The sequence below is a fragment of the Pipistrellus kuhlii genome, unplaced genomic scaffold (genome assembly GCF_014108245.1).
Source record: "Pipistrellus kuhlii isolate mPipKuh1 unplaced genomic scaffold, mPipKuh1.p scaffold_m20_p_9, whole genome shotgun sequence".
Lineage (NCBI taxonomy): Eukaryota > Metazoa > Chordata > Mammalia > Chiroptera > Vespertilionidae > Pipistrellus > Pipistrellus kuhlii.
In genome coordinates, this window is record NW_023425595.1 from 27,438,557 (window position 1) to 27,455,607 (window position 17,051).

The 17,051-nt window shown below is 37.0% G+C and overlaps 1 protein-coding gene across 2 annotated transcripts in view; it reads left to right on the plus strand.

Moving 5' to 3' along the window:
* The window catches only part of SBF2 (SET binding factor 2), a 307,688-nt gene that overhangs the window by 159,149 nt on the left and 131,488 nt on the right, over positions 1-17,051 (plus strand). For both annotated transcript variants that reach the window (XM_036428329.2, XM_036428330.2), the window contains exons 10-13: positions 721-798; positions 1,924-2,037; positions 3,388-3,516; positions 6,929-7,027. In XM_036428329.2, coding sequence (XP_036284222.1) covers positions 721-798; positions 1,924-2,037; positions 3,388-3,516; positions 6,929-7,027 — 420 coding nt within the window. The remainder of the gene's footprint in view (positions 1-720; positions 799-1,923; positions 2,038-3,387; positions 3,517-6,928; positions 7,028-17,051) is intronic.

Below are 17,051 nucleotides of genomic sequence, written 5' to 3' on the forward strand. Positions count from 1 at the left end.
TTCCTCCATGATAGGTGTGCTACTTGCAAAACAGTAGGATGTTGTTTTCAAATTACTGCAGGAAGATATTACTTATAGACAGATTAAATGTCCAGCATTCTGTGTAGTGAAGTTTTAAGAAATCAGTGGCCTGTATGTTTCTCATTGGGATGAATTTAAGTTTTTGTAGTTATTTTACCTTATTTGATTTGTAAAAGCACAGTATTTTATTTTACTGACAACAGTTTTAGGTGCTCATTGATCCATCATAAGAAAATTCAAACTTAGAAATTCTGCATTTTAAGTCATTACTAGAACTGAAGCCTTCATATTCTCCTCAATATTTCTGTTAATTAATTCTTAATTATACTAAGAAACATAAAAATAAATGCTTGTTTAAAATTTTCCACTATAGAGAAATAGATCTGCACTAGACCATTCCCTTCCCAGAGGTAACTACTGTTTTATAGTTTAGTGTATATTCTTTCAGAACTTTGCATTTTCATTTATATGTACATCAATGCGTATACATATATAGACTTACATATGTAAATATTTTCTCTTGGAGGTCATTTCACAATAATATATACAGAATTGCCTCAGCTAACTACATTGTAGTTCATGGAAAAAATATATTGTAATTTATATACTGACACTTTTTCATATAATGCTTCAAGTAGATTAAATAATAGGTTTTATTGATATTAAGATCTTCTATATAACAAAACTTCTTTGCTTTAGATTCTACACCCAGATTTGGAAGTGGCAGATCATGCTTTCCCCCCTCCTCGAACAGCTTTATCCCACTCAAAAATGCTGGTAAGAAGTTTAAGATTTAAGTTTTATGCTTTTAAAGAGAACTGTACTTTTATTTGTACAATTGTTAAAGAAGCTGAATTACATGTACAACCTAGTAAAAATGAGTTACATTGACAGCCTAGTAAACAGAGCACCAAATTAGAAATCAAGAGAATTGCTACTGACTCACCTCATGACCTGCTCAAGGAGGAATCACAGGGCAGCACACTGACCAGTGGGGAGAAGGGCTAAAGCTGTTGTCCTGAGGAAGCATAGTAAGTAGCAGACAAAAAAATCAGAACCTAGGCTACAGCCTGGAAAATCGTGTCAAGCAGCAAATAAAAAGGCCAGGCAAGGATAAAAAAAGTAGGGAGAGGGAAGCTTACAAAAAATGGAAACAGTATTGTTAATAATAGAAGAGAATCAAGTTTGAGGAGTGAATGGTGAAAATAGTCCCAACAGAAGATATAACAAGGATCCCTTTTTAATTTTGCTTAGTGCATTTCTTATAGATGAGCTTTGTGGCCAATCAGGATCTTCATAGAGCTGGATACCTTTGACAAGTTCATTAAGCGTTCTTGACTATTTCCATTAATTAAATAAGGGTTGACTAAATAAATTTCTAAGTGTTCTCCCTATTCTAAAACTATGATTTATATAAAAGCCCGAATTATTAAAACAGATTTGAAGTCAGACCTTATTAATATGAGAATACATTTTTATAAGTTGGATAAATTTTGGGAGAATTTTATAAGCTTTAAAAAGTCTTTTTTCCCTTTGTATTTGTGATATTCTTGTGATGGCTATAAAAAGCAAATGACTTGGGAAATATGTCCTTCTTGAGCATGGTGAAAGGGGAGACTGTGACTTATGTTTTTTCTGATAGGAAAATTGAATGTGCTGGAAGCAAGTTTTGTTTGGTTCAGTTTTAAAAAGAACTATTGAACAGCCTATGCTGCCAACAGTGGAACAGACTAGATGCCGATCACTCAGGATTGCCACAAATGAGACTGATGTGTAGGAAGCGCAGACATACAGATTGATTTAATAATCCCTCAACTTTTTTACAACTATGTGATTTTGTGATAATTCATTTTATTTTTTAAGAAATTCAATTACCTAACACGTTTCTTTTTATATTTGCAGGATAAAGAAGTACGTGCAGTTTTTCTTAGATTATTTGCACAACTTTTCCAAGGATATAGATCATGCCTACAGCTCATAAGAATTCATGCAGAACCAGTGATACATTTTCACAAGGTAAGGTACAGAACTATATAGAATCTGTTCAAAATGTAGACTCCCATTAAATAAAACAACTTGGTTGTCCTTTTCTGGCCATGTATTTTCCCCTTAATTTATCGAATGGGGTTATTTAAAATATTTGCTTTGTGTGGTTATATGATGATTTTTTTCCTTTTTTTATTGAATTTATTGGGGTGATACTTCTTGGATGAGGTATTCTTTTTATCAAATGAATGCATTATTTACAGACAAAATTAGGCTAGTACAAAGTAGAATCTATTCAGATGCACAATTCTACAACTGTATTGATAATTTTTAATAATATTATGGAACTAACATGTTTTCATTCAAAGTATAAAGTTAACTTTATTTATTTATTTTTTAAAATGTATTTTATTGATTTTCCACAGAGAGGAAGGGAGAGGGATAGAGAGCTAGAAACGTTGATGAGAGAGAAACATCGACCAGCTGCCTCCTGCACACCCCCTACCAGGGATGTGCCTGCAACCAAGGTACATGCCCTTGACCGGAATCGAACCCGGGACTCTTCAGTCCGCAGGCTGACGCTCTCTCCACTGAGCCAAACCGGTTTCAGCTATAATGTTAACTTTAGAAGCTCAGTCCTGGGCCCGGTTGCCCATACTTAGACCTCTCACAAGAGAAGGAGCCACAGCTATTCTGTCATTGTTGGAGCCATGGAAGAGTGTAGTCAGCGACACCAAGTCTATAATGTTAACTTTAAATTGGTTTTCTTTTAAAATTGAGTATTAATTTTTTATTTTTCCTCCTGCTTTACAGACAGATTCATTTTTATTCTTTCTAATACCTATAGTATCTCAGGTATCAAAAACCTTTTTAAGAGAAGTGTAATTTGTAGTAGCACATTTTTGCATGAAGACACTTATTCAAGCTTTATCTTTCTACTAGAGCCCTGGTGCTTGTGGGGTCCCTTGGCCTAGCTTGCACCCTCTTGCAATTCGGGACCTCTCAGGAGATGTCAGAGAGCCAGTTTCAGCCCTGATTCCCGCAGGCCATGCTTAGGGACCCCATTAGTGCACAAATCCGTGCACTGGGCCTCTAGTATTTATATAAGATCTTTGGTTACTCTCTTTCCGCCCTCCCCCCAGCAGCAACCTAACCCACGACCAATTTCACAAGGAATCAAGCTCCCTCCTCCTCCTCTACTGGTCAGAGCGTCTGCCCCCTGGTAGTCATTGTGCGTCATAGCTGCCAGGCGAACAGTCAACCGGTCAAACTGTTGATGGTCGCTTAGGCTTTTATATATATAGATAGATTTATTTTGTTTTGAGTATCCATTAATTACTCAGTGATAAATTATTCATTTCACATTTTCTTTCTTTACAGACAGCTTTCTTGGGGCAGCGTGGTTTGATTGAAAATGATTTCCTCACTAAAGTTCTCAATGGAATGGCATTTGCAGGTTTTGTTTCAGAAAGAGGCCCTCCCTATAGATCCTGTGATCTCTTTGACGAGGTATAGTTTTTATCAAATGAATACATTATTTATAGACAAAATTAAGATGGTACAAAGTAGAGAAGTAATATTTTAAACTTTTAATCAAAATTATAACTATGTTATACATTAAATATAAAACAATCCAAATATTATTACTATTATGCTTATCAGATCTTGATATTTAAAATGTGAAAATATAATTATAAAAGATAGAACTATAGGATATCTCAGACATACATAAAATCTTGAAAACTTAATTTTAAATTGTTGATTAAAATCTTTTTGAAAAAATTGACAGTGATTGTGTAAGTAGAACATTTATTTTTGAAGGTAATAACATAATTCCTTTATTTGTTTCATAGAGAAAAAGTCAAAGTTTAATGCGTAGATATGTGACTTTAAGCAGTTATATATTGTCTCTCAGGGTCCTAGAGACATAATTTAGCTTAGTAGCATTCTTCCTGATATCCATAATAGCTCCCTTGGGAGATATTAACTATATAAAAGACAGGTTTAAGTCTCTATCACCAAGGAATTGGCCTTAGAAAGGGAAAGTTAGAACAGATGTGAGTTAAAATACAGATGCTATTTTGTATTCATTGTGATTTCTCTTATTTTAATGCATCTTTCCATTTACCATTAAACTATTTTCATAGAAGTCCATTCTGGTAGATAGAATGAAAAATGTTATTCCAATTTCAGTTTCTGAAAGAGCACTGTGCTTGAACCAATAAATGTAAAGTTACTTGAAGTCTGTAAAAGAAAACATTCCTAGCACCCAAGCTAGTGGAGAATAATAATAGTGATCATATTTTTGAGTTGCTGATTTTATTTTATGTAAAGAAGGTAGGACTCAAGGTTTTAAAGATCCTTGGTTCAGAAAAGAATCTTTTATTTTTCTTATATAGAGATAATTAAGTATTCACAGGTGAGATTGAAAGAATAGGCACATGTTTTAATTCTGAGTACGGAGAATTGCACCAAATGCTTTAATTAATAGTAGAAAAAATCATATGAGGATTTAGGAGCAATTGCCCTGAGGTGGACTATTATTTCTTACAGTTCTAATACCAATATTAAATATGATTGGTCACTGGTTATCTAATATTAATATACTAGAGGTCTGTTGCATGAAATTTGTTTGTGGGGGAGTCCCTCCCCCTGGCCTGCATCCTCTCCAGTCTGGGACCCCTCTGTAGGATTGGGCCTAAACCAGCAGTTGGACATCCCTCTTGCAATCCTGGACTACTGGCTCCTAACCACTCACCTGCTTACCTGATCACCCGTAACCACTTTGCCTGTCTGCCTGATCACCCCTAACCGACTGACCTGATCGCCCCTAACTGCTCCCCAACTGGCCTGATCACCCCTAACCGTCTCTACCTCAGCCCCCACCACTGTGGCTTTGTCCAGAAGGGGGACCAGACAACTGGAAGATGTCCGGTTGACCCAGTCTAATTAGCATATTACCCTTTTATTAGTATAGATATCAGACTTTAGATCCTAAGTAATTGAGACATAATGTTTTTGGGGTTAAATTATGTGCTCTTCATACTCTTTTCTAGCTCATTTTATTAGTCTCTGAAGCATTTTGAATAGTAATATTTGTTTATATATCCCCTTTCTTTTCTATCTAAATTCTCCCTTCTGGCAGTTTCGTCACAACTAATAATTCATATAAATTACTTTAAAAAAAACTTGCTTGCTACAGCTTCTGACTATTTTTGTACGTCCTTCTGTTGCCTGGAGTGCTCTCCCTCTACCTTTCAGTCTGACTGACCAGCCATTCTTCATACTACTTTGCTCTTATTTTACCACCTCCCCAGAGTACATTGGAGGTCTACTAGTCTGCATTGAGCTTTATTTTGTATCTCTAACTTCATCTGGCAGCTTATCTTTTACTAGAGGCTGGTTACACGAAGAGATTTATGCAATAGGCCTTCCTTTCCTTGGCTGCCAGCACTGATTTTCCTCTGGCATCTGGGACCCAGGCATTCGCTCCAGGCAGAGTCTGCCATCTTCGTCTTCACTACAGACTCCAGCCGGAGTCTGCCATCTTCGCCTTTGCTGCAGACTCTGGAGTCTGCAGTCTTGTCTTTGCTGCAGCATTTCTCTTCTTTGCCCCCTGCCCTCCCTCTCATAGCAGGCGTCCTGCCTCGCCTGGCCACTCCTGGGCGGCTGCCGTCTTTGGCCTTCTAATTTGCATACTTACTCTGATTGGCTATGGGCATAGTAGATGTATGGTCAATTTACATGTTTGTCTATTATTCGGTAAAATTATGTGCTTTAATGGACATAAGATACATATATCCTTTAGATTAGAAACAATGATAAGGCAAGGACCTTGTCCAAGATTCCTATTGCATCTCTTAGTGTTCATCCTGTTCTAGGTTCTGCCAGCAATGATGATTTTTGACATCTTGTTGATATCACTTGAAAAGCATTTCATATGTATCCTTGTCAAGTGCCTAAAAGCAATGAGACATCAGACCTAAGTAATTTCTTGTCTGTCGTCTTTGGCCGCTCAGTTGGTTTGCATTAGCGTGTGCTTTGTAGGAAAGTTGTGTGCTTCTGGGAAAGGGATCCTTGTTCTCACTTAGCTTGGACAGCCTCCACCACAAAGGATTATGGAGCTTATTCCCACACTCCATCAAACGGGCCTGTTAGAAGGAAAAGTGTTTGCCCTTGTTTGACAGTCTTTCTGAATCCTGGCCTAGAATAGGTGAAGTCGTGGTTTTAAATGTCTGTCTATTCCAGTAAATCTAATAGTTCCTAGAAGAAAATGTCTTATAACCTTTTTAAAAAATTCATCCATCTACCCACTCCTCCTTACTCATTTTTTTCCTGTAAGTACTCTTCTCTCTACTCCAAGTATACACACTCTCCCAGTTCTCCCAGCTAATTATTTAGTAGGGACATAGATAGAGTTTATATAACTTGAGAACTGGAAGAGCCTAAAGATCGTCTTGTTCCTCCATCTTACATTAGAGATGAAGAAACTGGAGCTTAGGAGTTTTTCCAAATTTCACTATCAGCAGAGCCGGAACCAGCAGCATCTGAATGACCTGACTTAAACATTTGGTTCGTGTTTTGTGAGTTAGGGACATGTTCTGACCACCCATACTTCTCAAAATGAGAAATGTCTAAGTGAGGCCTGGAGAATGAAAGGGTCTCTGAGATCCAGAAATGACTTTTCAAAGAGGAAATAGGGCCCTAAATCATCAGGGGGAGACCACTGAACTATCCAATGACTGGATAGATTCCATGCATCTAGAATAGTGGTGAAGCCCAGCAAAAATCTAAAATATTATTTTAGTAATAGTATATATTTTGGAATCTTCTTGGTTTGTAATGATAAGAAATTATCACACAGTTTTCTAATTCAGCATATCTTAGAATTGATGTTTTGCCATTTCATTCTTTTTTCAAGCTGGTAGCTTTTGAGGTAGAGCGAATTAAAGTTGAAGAAAATAACCCACTGAAGATGATAAAGCATGTCAGAGAACTTGCTGAGCAACTGTTCAAAAATGTAAGTAAGTATATTTATTTAGATAGTCATTAATTTTTAAAGTGCTAATAAATTGTTTTGTTTGAGAAACTGAAAAGCTTCATCTATCCAGTGATAATCTTCTTGTTCTAACTTCAGACCTTTGGGACTATACATTAACAAGTTATTATGGTTGCTACTATGTATCAAAATAGATCTTATTTTTTTTTTTTTTAACAATGTTCCTGTCAATTATTGCATTATGAAAACTTCTTAGTTACAATTTTCCATTTGTCATTTAGGTTTCTAACTTCTTAAAAGTATATTGGGCATTTTAAGACATAAGTATTATACCCATTGGAGACCAAAACTACCTCAGACATATCTTCCCCATGTCCCCCACTTTAGTGAGGGTCCACTGGATCAGGAAAATGATTTGAGTTGAATTGTTTTGAACAAACAGGGCATGAAAAGCTAGAAGACAGAAGATTGCCCAGTCACCAACTACAAAAACTCAAGGGTGAAAATATTCTCCATATAACAGAAATGCCATAAGTGTAAAAGATTGATGTTTCACACTGGTAATGTGTGAAGTAATAATTTGGATACCAAGAAAGAAGATAACCTAAAATGATAGGGTGGTTATGTGCATGTGGAAAAAATGGCTAATGATTACAACTCCTTCCTCTGCTTATAAAGCTTTTACAGAGTAGAATCCTTTTACTAAAAAAAGGAAAGTAAGAGGAAATTTAAGGGAAGTATTTTTCTATTTTCCTCCCCACCCCCCCCTCACCCCCAGAGAGGAAGGGAGAGGGAGAGGGATAAAAATATCAGTGATGAGAGAGAATCGTTGATCAGCTGCCTCCTCCATGCCCCACACTGGGGATCGAGCCCCCAAGTCGGGACCCTTCAATCCACAGGTTGACACTCTATCCACTGAGCCAAACTAGCTAGGGTGGAAATATTTCTCAGAAGAATAGTTAAGAAGGATGTGGAACCCATATCCTGGTATTGTTTAACTTAATTATTTGCATAGGTGCACGTTTTTGGATTTTGGGTCATTGTTAGTCACATCCCTTCAAAATCTGAGAACCAAGTTGTGTTTCTTTATTCAATTATTTATGAATTTTATTTCTGAAGTTACTTTAAAGTATATCCTTTAGGCAGATACCCTAAACTCCACATATAACTGTCCAATACTGTAATAAATCTATTTCTTGATCAGTATGATGGAACTTGGAGGGGTAATCTGCGAGAAGGAAAACTTGTGTTCTGTGCTGGTCTTTGCCATTTATGATGGCTGTGTACAACTAACGTATAGCATGAACACATGGGACAGTTCTTTTGACTTATTGTAATAATAAATATTGAATGTTTAAAGCAACGTGCCAGGAATGGGGTTAAGCACTTTACATAGTATCTCATCTCTAATCCTCATATAATTATATAAGATATAGGTGTCATTACCTCCATTTTACTGGGGATAATTGGCTCAGGATTGTAAATGCCTATTAAATAATTGAATCCAGATTTTAAATCCAGAAATTTTTATCTATCCAATTCCTAAGTTGATGTTCATTCACTTCCATTAGGCTGGCTCATCTTCAACTGGAAAAAAATGTGGTATTTCCAATGGCTGATTTTATAGTTGGTTTTTAAAGCACTTTAACGTATTTTAACATATGATCTTGGAAGTTATCCTATATCGTTTGAGATAGATAGTGATATTGATGTTGATAAGTGAGAAAACTGAATATCAGAAAGCTTTTTTCCTTGCCCACTTGGAATGATTTATTGATATATTTTGAAAAGTAAAAAAAAATAATAAGAATAATAATAACTGGGAGTCAGTATTTGATACTCTGGGACTGATTCCTTTAATACTGAATGTTTATTTCTTAGATTTTTGCAAACCTATTCCAGAACTGCAAAATTTTATAGCCAGTAAGTGACCAGAGCTGGGTTTCTGACACGCATTTGTCCTGTTACAAGACTGAGTACACAATGCATGTTAGGGAGTATGCCAAGCCACATTAGTGAAGAAATTAAATAAAATTTTTTTTGCCATTCTAGACCTTAAATTTTGTGATACATAGCTAACACTAAGCTAACACAAAAAAGAAAACTGCAGCAAAATAAATATCTACTAATTATATACTTAAAGATGAATGCAAAGCATGAACAACCCCTGTTCTTTAACACTGTTAAGAGGTCATCACGAGGGACTGTTTGACTAATAGGAGGTGGAATCGCCCTTCAAATGAACTCTACATTCTTGAGCCCTTATTGGACTTCTTTCCTTCCACAATCCAATTCTATTTCATTTTATTTAATTCCATTCATTCAGTATGTGTTTGTTCGGCACCTACTATTTGCCAGCATTTTCTAGATACATGATTCCCTTAATATCCTTGAGAGGAGGATACACGATAAGTGAGAATTTGAGACTTTCCCAATGGATTGTCATCAGACTTCCTATAACTCTTTCTAGTTTTAAGAATTTAAAGTCTTTGATGGTCCCAACATTCCTGAAGTAAATACTTGACCAAGTTAGAAAGGAGAGCATGATGGTCCTGCAGGAAGTTGAAGGGAGGGAGGATGGTCTTGATGCAAGGAAAATCACCCAGATAGTTCCATTTTTGCAGTCAGTTTTCTTAAATAAAATTTCTAGAATTTCCTCTGATAAGCAAGAGACAACCATATAATTTGACTGTTTTCTTATTATTGTATTATAATTGGAACCTGGTGATTTCATTCCGATGATTGTAAATATTTTATTGCACTGAGGTCTGATATGTGTATCTAGCGTCTCTCCTTTACTTCCCTTTGAAATACCTCAAAAATGCACCTTACTTTTTGAGTTTCTTCTTGCCACTCCTCTATATTCCTCGTGAGTAGGAATGGATTGTAGGATTGTGAGCAAATGTGAATAGGATAAATTATAACTGGGTTTAGCTGCTATTTTGACTTTCTGGAGCTCTCTAAATAATTAAAAAATGTATTTGGTGACTGGTGGAGGAGGGGAATAGGAAAATGGAATGAAGGAGGAGAAAAGAATAACTCCAGTATAGACAAATTGGGTACCGTAAGCATTAATAAGGTTTATAAGATGAAGATTATTGGCTATATATTTTTACAGCTTTTCTTTCCTTGCCCAGTTGATAGTACTGGGTCCACCCACCTTGGCTTTCAGAATCTTCAGTGTCTGAATGACAGCACATTTAGCTACTTACCACTCTATCCCTATGATTCTTGACATACACTCATAAAGGACCACTAACTGCACACAACATGAGAATTTTAAGTTAGGACAAGAATTTTATAAAACCTCCATTTCACGGCATCAGGTAATTAATTAGTTGGACATGTATTTTACTGTTTTATATAGTGCAGTTTTTTTTTAACTTGTTTTGCATCTGCAATAGTACATAAATATTAGTTAGATGGTATAATTTGTCTGACAGTTTTCTTAAAAGTAAAGGGGTAAAACATTGTAATCATCTTAGTCTTAAAGAATCAAAACATAAACAACTTGTTTAGATTATTATGAGAAAATGAGGCCCCTAACTGAAAACATAAAAACCACTCATTTTCCTATGCTGTCTGGTTTGTTTGTGATTTTTAAGTCAGCTTTACAATGATAAATTCTCATATAGTAAAATTTGCACTTTTTAAATTTACTCTTCCATGACAAATGAGTGAAGTACACAACTACCATCACCATAGTGAGAACAGAATATTTACCATTATTTTACTCCAAAATTTTCCCTAATGTGCCCTTATTGACATGTTCTCCCACCACCCCATACTCTTCATAACTAATACGCTGTCTGTCTGTCGTTATGTAGTTTTTTGAGTTTGATTTCTTTCACTTAGCATAATGCATTTTAGATTCATCCATGTCAATACTTAAATCTGTTGTTAATTCCTTTTTATTGTTGAATAGCATGCCATTGCATGTATGTACCAAAGTTTTATTTATATGTTGACTAATGAAGGACAGTTTTGGAAATTATGAATAAAACCACCCTAAACATTTGCATAGGTTTTTGTATGTACATAATTTTTAACTTCTCTTGGGTAAATATTTAGGAGTAGGATACTGGTAACAGAAGGTTAACTCTATAAAAACTAGGAGCCCAACCAGTGTGGCACAGTGATTGAGCAGCAACCTATGAACCAGGAGGTCAGGGTTCAATTCCCGGTCTAGGTTGGAGGCTAGATCCCCAGTGAGGGGCATACAGGAGGCAGCTGATCAATGATTCTCTCTCATCCTTGATGTTTCTATCTCTCCCTTTCCCTTTCTCTCTGAAATCAATTAAAAAAAAAAATTTTTTTTTTTTAAAGAACTAAGACACTTCCCTGGTGTCTATATTATTTTGCATTTCCTCCAGCAATATATGAGAGTTCATTTGCTCCATCTTCAGCAACACTTTGTATCCTTAGTTTTTTGTTTTTAGCCATTGAAATAGTTATGTGGTGGTATCTTATTATGGTTTTAATTTGTATGTCAATAGGTGAGAATATAGGTCTCTTAACTAGTCACTATATGCTTCCTGAGTACTTATAAAAACAGTACTTATCTTAGTCCAGGCTGAAGTGGTGGTTAAAGTGTCAATCCTCGAACTGGAGGGTCTTGAGTTTGATTCCAGTCAGGGGCACATACCTGGGTTGCAGGTTTAATCCCCAGCTTCATCAGGGTGCCTGTGGGAGGCAACCAATCAATGTGTCTCTCACATCGAAGTTTCTTTCCTTCTCTCTCTTTTCTCTGTCTCTTTCCCTCCCCCTCTCCTTTTTTGTCTTTGAGAATCTATGGGAAAAACATCTGCAAATGAGGATTAATAGCAACAAAAATAGCATTATACTTGGATTAGAATGTGAAGTTTTCGAGGAGAAACCAAGATGGCAGCATAGGGTAGACACCCGAATGCAGCCTACCACAACAAATTTGAATTTAGAACTGAAAAACGGGGGAAACATCACTCTGAAGCGCCTGATAGCTGGCTGCGAGGAGGCTCTACCATCTGGGAAGGAGAGAGAAGACACGCTGAACCTCAGGAACTGAGAAGGTGCCGAGAACTGTGCGCTCGAAAAGGCGGCCGCCCGACTTCGCTGCCGGCTTGCTTGTGGAGCGCGGACAGGGCAGGCCGAGTTCGCTGCTGGCTTACTCCCTGCGCGCTAACGGCTTACTCCCTGCGCGCTAACGCCCAGCTGGCTTTCTTGTTCGGGAGGAAAACAGAACCACCCTATTGCTCTGATAGACTGCCCCAGACAGGGAGAGGCCAGACTGTCAGGCAGTGGGCAGAGATCTCTCGGAGGTGTGTGAAGCCAGAGGCCATTACTGCGGGACTCAGAAACCAGACCCTCGTAGGGAGGGGCTGAATAAAGCTTGTCTGCACCACCCGAGACTCCACCCCATCCAAGCAGAGCACAGAAGCCCTTCCAGTAGCTAGCTTTCTCGTTCGTAGTGAATGGGACTCTCCTAGGGAGTGACAGACAGGAATCTAAAGCTTGTCTGCGCCTATACTGAAGAGGTACGCGCGCCTGCAACTAATTGTGCAGGATTCAACAAAGCTTGTCTGTGCCACCCTGAGACTCCACCCCATTCAAGCAGAATACAGAAACCCTCTTAGCTGAGACACTTCTGATCCTCATAGCCAGTTGGCTTGGAGATCAACGCTTCCCAGTGATACCAACAACAAGCAAGGCTTAACAACAAGACTGCACACACAGCCCACAAAGGGCTACACCTAGACTGTCCACCTCAGGTAACTGGGAGGCTGACTCACTGAACCATATAGGACACCTTAGCACACAAAGCCACCCTACCAACTCAGGGAAGCTCTGAAAATGCCGAGACAAGGAAACAGTTCACAAACAAAAGAAATGGAGGAAAAGAAGCAACTGGACATAGAGTTCAAAACCATGCTTATAAGGTTTTTCAAGAATGTCCTAGAAAAGGTCGATAAGACCTATGAGGATATGAAAAGGGATCAACTAGAAATAATAAGGGATCAACAAGAAATAATAAGGGATCAACAAGAAATAATAAGGGATCAACAAGAAATAAAGAATACATTGTCTGAAATAAAAAATATTATACAGAGTCCTAAAAACAGAATGGAAGATTGCAAGAATCAAGTCAAAGATTTGGAACATAAAGAGCCAGAAGACACTTCTCCGCAGAAGCAAGAAGACAAGAGAATCCAGAAAGTTGAAGATAATGTAAGAAACTTCTGGGACACCTTCAAGCGAACCAACACCAGAATTATGGGGGTCCCAGAAGATGGGAGAGAGCAAGATATCAAAAACATACTGAAAGAAACAGTGACAGAAAACTTCCCCCACCTGGTGAAAGAATTAGACTTACAAGTCCAGGAAGCGCACAGAACTCCAAACAAAAGGAATCCAAAGAGGACCACACCAAGACAAATCATAATTAAAATTCCAAGAGCAGAAGACAAAGAGAGAATATTAAAAGCAGCAAGAGCAAAGCAGGTAGTTACCTATAAAGGAGCACCTATACAATTGTCAGCTGATTTCTCAACAGAAACCATGCAGGCCAGATGGGAATGGCAAGAAATATTCAAGGTGATGAATAGTAAAAACCTACAGCCAAAGATAATCTACTCAGCAAAGCTATCACTCAGAATCGAAGGCCAGATAAAGAGCTTCACTAATGAAATTTAAAAAAAAGCTAAAGGAGTTCGTCACCGCCAAACCAGAATTATATGAATTGTTGAAGGAGGTTCTTTCGGAAGAGAAAGTAAATAAAGATAAAAACTATAAACAACAAATACCTGACTATGAACAAGTGAATCTAAAAACCAAGAGAATTAAAAAAAAAAATCTGATGAACAATATTAACTGGTGAATATAACAGAATCAGAGGTATGGAAGGGGAGTGAACTGACAATTCTCGGGGAAAAGGGGAGAGGGGAGTGTGGGAAGAGACTGAACATAAACTGTGTACCTATGGATGAGGACAATGGGGGATGGGGAAAGGGCAGAGGGTGGGGTGGGAACCTAGTGGAGGGGAGCAATGGAGGGGGGGCGAGGAATGAAGAAACATTTGTAATAATATGAACAATAAAGATTTATTAAAAAAAAGAATATGAAGTTTTCAGCTAAAATTAGAACAGTGCTTCTCAGCAGGGACATGAATTAGAACAGTGCTTCTCAGCAGGGCCAATCCCTTCCCCCAGAAAGTTGGCATTATCTAGAGACTTTTTTTGTTGGCCTAACTGGAGAGGGTGTACTACTGACTCTGATAGGTAGAGGTTAGGGATGCTTCTAAACATCTTACAATATACAAGACACTCCCCCTCCAAAAAATTATTCAGCCCAAAATGTTGAAAACCCTCTATTAGGCAACCGGCACATTAGATATTCAAGTCATACACCAAATTTATTTGTATTAAGGATGAGACATTAATTCAATTAGATGATCATTAAAATGCTTATGAAGATGAGAAATTGAGAATGTTTCATTCCATCAATACCGTGTTCACAGCCAGGAAACTCTAAAATGTTTAGCTACATTTTGTCAGTGTTTAACTTAGTCCAGCGATAGGATTGGTTTCAGTGGTATTTAAATGAATTTGTGTAACTCACTATTCTACATAGCTCTAGGTACAACTGGTACATATTAAATAATTGCTAAATGTCTAAATTAATATGGAAAACTTGGTACCTCTAACACGGTCACAGTGATTTGTCATTCACTGCTGAGACCAATGTGTAGGAGTTAATTCCCCGCCCGCCCGCCCCCCCCAATGCAGTGGTTGCCTACTTTGAATTTCCAGTAGGGGTTGGGGTTTTTGTTTTGTTTTGCTTTGCTGTGCTTTTGTTTGAAGTTGTTCTCAGCCTCGTTTTCTTTAGGCCCTAGGCATATTCTCATTTAGCTTGACAAGAAAGGAGAAAAATCCATGTTTCCATACCAGATGGTATGTATGTCATTTTTTTAAGTCTGAGAAAATTGTACCTCCCATTACTATAGTGTGCCCTTACAGCAGGAATATGAAGACATTTCTTGAAAATCATTATCCAACTTCAAAATTCCCTCTTCAAAATTGCCAGCTTTCTTGGGCAGTTCATCTTAGATGCTTTGGACAAAATTGTTACCATGGTCACTATAAATGCTCAGTTGTGTAACTCCTTGATTATTATTTTGCATTTGCATTTCCCTGCAATTAAACCTGACAATTTGGCTGCTTTTTTGTTCTATTGGAAAATAATGAATTTTCTTGTTTCAACACAAAATTGGGCTGCAATTTTTAATGAGCTCAGTAATCTTCAAGGGACTTACCCACATGCATTTGGAGTTTTGAGTAAGAACAGATGTTTCTAAGAATATGTAGTGTTTAATGACCCTTAAACTTCTCATCATTTCTGCTATTTTCTCAGAAGTCATAATGTGACAAAGCCGGGCATAAGGTGGTGAATGTGGTCCTTTATGTTTACCACACTGACCATTAGGGGGCAGCAATGCACAGACACAGCAGCCAAAGAACCAACCATGCTAGATTTGGGGGCATGAGCCTCTTTGAATCTTATAAGCACAATGGGTAACTTTAACCCATTGCCTGAATTTTTATGTAGACTATCTATTTAATTACACTGCAGTGTTTCCCAAACTTTTGACATATGTGTACCCCTTCTATAATTTTTGTAACGCTGAGTACCCCTTGTACTCAAGAGAATGTAGAATTAGGCGCAGCTAAGCACGGTGCAGTGCATATCCCCACCAAACTCCTGTGCAATGCGTACCCCACCAAACTCTTCCCGTACCCCTGGGGGTATGCGTATCACACTTTGGGAAACACTGAATTACAGGATAGCCTCATCTTTGAACTTTGCTTTAAAACATGCTTGTTATTCTGAATTGTGTATGCATTTGTTTTATGACATTTCAAATTGCTTATGAAGAAAAAACACTATTAATGACTAAAAGCAATATATTTTCTTTAATTAGTGATTTCTATTTAAACTGTTTTTTAGTACTATTTTTATTACTGTTAGAATACAAGTAGCTGGTGATATGTGAGTCCTGGGGAAAATATTTTAGAGGCCTGGTGGCATGCCAAAGAATATGCAGTGACTAAATATTTATTCAAATGAATGTGTCCTAGACTTTTGCAAAACAGCTTTGAGACTTATTCTGGGCAAGTATGTGTGTGTGTATGTGCGCATGAACATGTTCGTTCTAAAAGCTGTTCTTTGACAACTCATTCTATCCTCACAAGAACCTTATGAAGTAGGTACCATATTATTATCTTTATTACAGATGAGGAAACTAAAATAAACTGCACCATGTCACAGTGCTAAACTGGGATTTGACCCAGGTGGTCCAACATCAGAGACCATGAATTAGAAGTACTTCTTATACTCCCTCTCTCATTGAATTGTCTAGCCTTTCCATCTGAATTATAGTGCCTCCTATCTCTATCATGTTTTCACACATAGTTCTATTTATGGGTTCTCTATTCCATTAGTTTTTTTAAGGCCTTCACTAATACCAAGCGACATACTATATTAGTAAAGATTTATCTGAGTTTTGATATCCAGAAAGTTTTATTTCCCCACTTTTTCTTCTTCATAATAGCCTTGACTATTTTTGGATCTTAGTTCTGCTTTATAAAGTTTAGTATTAACTTAGCACATTATAGAATTTTGAGCAACATGTGTATCCTCCTTTTTAAACCCAACTTAAGTCATTTTTGGACCAAGGTAGAAGCACATATAGTAAGAGAGAAAAAGATAAAATATAGCTAGAAAACCTGACATCACTAAGAAGATTTCTTTTCTACTTTAATTTTTCATGTTTTGAACTTTTTTATAATGAACATTACTTACATCATGGAAATATATTTAAAGTCATAATTTTTATTATAAAAAAAACAAGTGTCAATAGTAACAAAAGTAGTGAAGACTATATTTTAAATGATTCTGATTTAAACCTTAAAATCCATGTGAATTACCTCCCCATCCTGAAAAAAGATACCTTCCCAAAGGATTTTAGAATATTTTTAATATATTCTATTGAGTTTTTTACAGAGAGGAAGAG